This window comes from Nyctereutes procyonoides, unplaced genomic scaffold (genome assembly GCF_905146905.1).
Source record: "Nyctereutes procyonoides isolate TBG_1078 unplaced genomic scaffold, NYPRO_anot_genome, whole genome shotgun sequence".
NCBI classification, from domain to species: domain Eukaryota; kingdom Metazoa; phylum Chordata; class Mammalia; order Carnivora; family Canidae; genus Nyctereutes; species Nyctereutes procyonoides.
The window spans coordinates 3910827-3916826 of NW_026575119.1; the positions used below are offsets into that span (position 1 = coordinate 3910827).

Consider the following 6000-nt stretch of genomic DNA (forward strand, 5'->3'; position numbering starts at 1 on the left):
GTTTTGTTTTGATTAAAGAACCAATTTAAAGTTTGGAAAGCAGAAATTGAAAGAAAAAATAGGTCCATTTAAGAATAGAGAAGTATCAGTATCAGGCTCCCTTGGCATCCAGACTGGGACTGCTCTTGTTTATTGATTCTGTAATGACATACAGGAGCAAAATCTCCACATTTATAGCTAATACTCAATACTCAAGAGTGATAGAAGGCTATAGGGATGGGGGTGGACAACTAAAATGTGTGTGTGAAAAGAGAGTGGTGGATGAAAGTCTGTGTTGAGTATATATTTAGAAGAAGTAGCCGAAGCCTCATATAGCTGTGTCTGCTTTAGCAGCTTTCATATGATAATAAAATGAGGTACAAGAAAATAAATAAATTGATAAAAATATTGAATTGTTGATCAAGAGTTAAAGGTTGCAAGCTAGAAAAGGGATTTAAGTGTGAGTTATAATACCGAGACACCTAAGCCATGTGTTATAGTAACCAAGGAGAGCTGGCTACTCTGTTCTTCTTTCTCATTATTTTTCAATAATGTTCATAGAGCACTATTTGCTCTTTTTGCAGAGAGAATAAGAATATAAATTAAATAAATGTGTTCATAGAGGTGTGTGTGTGTATGCATGTGCACATATGTATAAAACTGCCTTACAATCTTATATTGATGTATGTTCCCATGGTCACATCCTGGACCCTGTCAATAAACAATACAAGTTTATCTATAAAATCTTAAACTCCACATAATCCATTCTCAAACTCTAATGTCCTATTTTTCAACTTCCTGAGCTTCCATCTCACTGTTTTCTCACTTCACAGAGATCTGCCTTCCTACCTTCCTAATTCTTACAGATGACCTTACAGATGACCTCCCAGATTATAAGTAGGCTTCTTTTTTTTTTTTTTTTTTTTTAGATTTATCTATTCATGAGAGACACACAAAAAGAGAGGAGGCAGAGACACAAGCAGGTTCCTTGCCGGGAGCCCAATGCGGGACTCAGTCCTAGATCCCAGGATCATGCCCTGAGCCAAAGGCAGATGCTAAACCGCTGAGCCACCCAGGCATCCCTATGAGTAGCCTTCTGTTTGTCCTTTCAGTCAGCTCAGACTGTATGACTATTCAAATGAGTTGCAGTGCTATAACCTATTTCCTCCATCTTACACCTTGGTGATCGAATGATGCTGGAGAAAAACACTAGTAATGTTATTAAAAAGATAAACTGAGGCATGATTCAAACCAGGCAGTGCCAAACTGAAAGTGGTTAGGAACACTCCAGGAGCTAGGGGAAAGTTTTTAACAAGATACAGAAGCAAAGCAAGGAAATTGTTTGATTGGCTATAGCATAAGCTCTTGCCTTATTTGGGAAAGCCTATTTGTGATTGGTTGGCCTCAGGTTTCATATTCTTAGATTCAAGTGTGTTGATTCTGGATTAGGTTTTGGTTTGCTTACGTAGGCCACCAAAGCTTTAGAGCCACCTTATCTAATGGCCTCCTGTTTAATTACTTTAACAATGCAAAACTCTCAAGTCAGGAGCTCCCCCAAACAGCTCTGTTTCCCTTATTCAGAAGACGGTATTTCTTTCTCTTGACTCTCAGAAGACTGATCATGTCTTATTCCCTTTGCTTCTCTAGAATTTTGCTCCTTGTCAGTGAACTTCACAATTTAGGACATTACTCTGGATACAGTATGAATGATTGACTGGGGGCCAGGCAAGAGAGGGTGCAAGGACAGTGGGAAAGTGCTGTAGGCTTTACAGGGGTGATGACAATGGCAATAGAGAGAAGCAAATGACTTTGGAATAAGTGTAGGCAGTTGAATCACAAAGATAATTGTTGGATAGAAGCAGGGGAGATGAGGTGGGAGTGTGAGGTGAGGAGACTTCTGGCTTGAGCATCTAAGTGGTGATATCTTCATTGATATAGGAGAATACTGGGGATGGGGGACCCAGGTTTAGATAGAAAAAATTAGAAATTTTATCTGTAATATATTAGGTTCGAGATAGTTCTGAGATTGCCTAGTATAGAGATGTCCAAGAGGCACTGGTGGGACTGTTGAACATGATGAAAAATAAGGACCAGGATGTGACCCTGGAAGTGGAGGACAATTCCATGGACAATGAGGAGGTCGAGGACCTGAGTTGCCAAACATCCTTCAGTACCTCAATTTTATCAGGGTTTTTTCAACTCCAACTTTCCAAATGTTTTATATTTTTCATTTTTATTTCAATCATTAATCCACCTGGACATAATGTTTATGTATGATGGAAGATTACCATCTTTATTTTCTTCTTTTTGGATAACCAGATATCCTTGGGCCATTTGTGTTCAACACAAGCTTAACCCCCAAATGTCCCTTGAATTCATTTTGCCCTGAAGGACTTCAGGATCCTTCCCTTTCTTTTCTATAATCCATATTCTGCATGGTGTCATGAAATTTGTCTTTCTAAAATACAAATGTGATCATGTCACTCTGCTGATTAAACTGTTTAAATAACTTCTTTTTACTGCCTACAGAATAAAAGTCCAATCCCTAAGCCTGTCATATTTAAGGTATTTCACATTTATCTTTACAATATCTCTTTGCTTATCACATCTTTTCTGTCATCAACATTTGTACCCAAATGCTACTGTGTAGAAAATAGATGACTTGAATTAAATTTTCAAATCCTTTGTCAGAACTACTCATCTGATTCATAACTGATAGATTTTTTTAAAGTTCTAATTAATTTCTTTGACAGTTTTTGGTGTCCACATTTTTTTGATGTCATTTTTTGGTGTATTAGGCATGATACAGTATTATAAGTTTTAGAGTTTATAATCTAAAGGACAGAAAGCATTAATCCGCATATCTATTTAATAGGAAAGATATAGGGGCACGTGTCTGGCTCAATTGGAAGAGCATGCAACTCTTGATCTCAGGGTTGTAGGTTTGAATCCCACATTGGGTGTAGAGATTACTTAAATACATAAAAAACAAAACTTAAAAAAAATAAAAGGGATGATATAAGGATAGTAATAGGCATTTGAGTAAACTGCTATGATAGTTCTGATAAAGCAAAGATAGCATCTTATTTGATGAAAATCAGTGGAGGCTTCATGGAAAAGTTAACTGGGTCATGAAAGATAGGTAAAATTTAGAAATTCAGAGAAGAGAATGAGAGGGCCTTTTAGGAAGAGGGATGGCATCAATCAGGGCAAAAGAAGTGGAGAAGTGCGTGACCTTGGAGTACAGGATAGAGCAGGAGAAAGATAAGCGGCTAGAAAGGTAAACTGAGGCCAAAGCACAAAAATCCTTTAAAGGATGAGTTAACAGACTGTTTAACTCGTTAGTTAACTAACTGTCCCAAGCTGTAGTTATTTAGCACTGGGAGTCAATGCAGTTAGGGGATTGACATAATTAGGTTGTGACATGATCAAGTGGGTTGGAATGCAGAGAAATCATATCTAAGAGGTTGTACTAATAGTCGAGGCATGGTGTGCTGTTGGCTTGGCCTAGAGGCAGAAAAGTCAGAAAGAATGCAAGACAAATTTCAAAACAGACTCCATAGCAGTTAGATGACCAAAGAAAGGTGGGAGAAATAGGTCTATCTCAGCTTCAGGAAATAAAATGGTAAGCATTTCATGAGAAATCTCGGTCTGGTTAAGTACCATTTACATTTGCATTTGCCTAAATGGCATTTCTTGTCCTTTTTTCTTTTCTTTTCTTTTTTTTTTTTTTTTTGGTGACTTTTAAAAACATTTAATATTAAAAATTGTTTTCAAAGCCTAATTTTATGCCTTGAGATTAATGGTTTTATACTTGTTTCCCTCTCCGCCCTCCTCTTTTACATGTGACAGCTACTGCTGGGTATGGTTGGGTCTCCTGACCAGGACCTCCAGGAAGCCGCAGCTGGATGTATATCCAACATACGCAGACTGGCTCTTGCTACAGAAAAGGCAAGATACACTTGAAATGTGCACAGACGTTACAAACTACCAAATTTTACATGACAGGGAACATGTCAGTCCCATGGCCAAGAAGCCTAGATCAGGAAGCATGTTGAGCAAATGTTTTACAGACAGATAAATGTCTGAATGAAAACACAGGAATTAAAAATGCAAAGGGTACTCTTCATCCAAAAATTGCATAGATATTTGTGTTCTATTTAATATTTTGGGGATATGCCATGTAATGAAATGTAAAGCTAATAAATTTGTGGTAATTTTCCAGATAGATATGTATACAGTACATATATCTATTTCAGTGATACTTTTGTATTTGTGATGATTTTAATAAAAGACATGGCCTTCCTGGTGTTCAGTCCTATAGTCATTTTGCATGTCTTTAGAATTCTCCTTCTGTTAAACCTATCTCACTGCCCTGTCATTATGGTTTTGTCTGTTTGATCACTTGCAACCCACGGGAGAGCTCTAAGGAGATGTGCTGATTTCACGAACTGTTATTAAATAGAATTTAGAGTCAGGCAGCGGGACCTAGAGAGATCATCCTGAGGTCATTCTAGATTTCTCCTAAATACTATCAGACATCGGAGAAGTTAATGTATGGCTGTCACTGTACCAGATAATGTAAATCACAAAAACATAAGCAATGAGTGGGATTTTTACTTTTAGACTTACAAAGCATAAACAATTATGTTTTATTTCCCTCACAGGACTGACCAACACTTTTATTGAAGAATTAATTTATGTTGCTGTAAGGATAATATTACTTCACATAAAATTGCTTTGAATTTCTGAACTCGCCTTTAGCACACAGAGTACTTTTATTAAAGTGGCCACAAAAGATTAATAGCATTTTATCAGGTTATGGAAACATTAGAGGCCACTTTAAGGAATCGCATATGTAACCTTGGTGTGCTAAAATGTTTGGGAACTAACTGTCCCAAGCATCCAGTACTAGCCAGGAAAATCATTTTGTATGCATCAGCTCCAAAAACTGACTATCTCAGTTAATTCTTTGAAGAACAGGCTAAGCAGTTTTTATTAAGAAAAATACTAAGTGCTGTCTATGTTTGTCATAATTTGGAGAAGATCATAAACTTAATTGAATTAAATGTAAATAATTTGTATGAAATGAGAAGCCTGTACAGGATGAAAATTATACTAGTGATAGATTATCTGATTAAAAAAAATAAGACGTTTCTGAGAATTTCAAGGTTTTGTAAAACATCAATCCTATTCCGTCCTCTGAAACAGAGGTCATAAAAGAAGATAATAAGAACAAGGCAATAGTATTAATGCTAACTAAGAACTGGATTTTTTTTTAAATTTATTTATTTATTTATTTATGATAGTCATACACACACAGAGAGAGAGAGAGAGAGAGAGAGGCAGAGACACAGGCAGAGGGAGAAGCAGGCTCCATGCACCGGGAGCCCAACGTGGGACTCGATCCAGGGTCTCCAGGATCGCGCCCTGGGCCAAAGCCAGGCACCAAACCGCTGCGCCACCCAGGGATCCCCTAAGAACTGGATTTAAATAATAGTGTAAATCCTTTAACTTTCAACATATTTCTAATGGTAAAGTTACTGTTTGCCTGTGCTTCACAAAAATTAAAAAATACATCTTTGAAATCATGCATTATGAAAGCTGTAGAAACTGAACAAACATTGTTGTTATATTTTTATTAAAGGAAGCTTTTACCACTATCTTAAAATATCAAAATATTCTTGATATTAGGGAGACCTAGGAGCCAAGGGAAGCAGCAAGTAGAAAACAGCAGCACAGAAAGAATTGGAAGAGTCATTGGAAGTGAACGACGGTTCTTTCACAATATGCTTCATAGAAGGAAGCTGGGGTTTTCATTTTTTATGGTTAATAAATGCATAAAAGAAAAGCAACAGTGCCATTTGAAATGAAACTAAGGGGACACCTGGGTGGCTCAGTGGTTAAGCGTCTGCCTTCCAGCTCAAGGAGTGATCCTGGAGTCCTGAGATTGAGTCCCACATCAGGCTCCCTGCATGGAGCCCGCTTCTCCATGCCTATGTCTCTCTCTCTCTCTCTCTC

The 6000-nt window shown here is 37.4% G+C and overlaps 1 protein-coding gene across 2 annotated transcripts in view; it reads left to right on the plus strand.

Annotated features, from left to right (window-relative positions):
- The window catches only part of ODAD2 (outer dynein arm docking complex subunit 2), a 181727-nt gene extending 177774 nt beyond the window's left edge, over positions 1-3953 (plus strand). For both annotated transcript variants that reach the window (XM_055334519.1, XM_055334518.1), the window contains one exon: positions 3832-3953. In XM_055334519.1, the coding sequence (XP_055190494.1) occupies positions 3832-3945 (114 nt within the window). In that variant the 3' untranslated portion in view covers positions 3946-3953. The remainder of the gene's footprint in view (positions 1-3831) is intronic.
- Positions 3954-6000: the final 2047 nt, after the last annotated feature.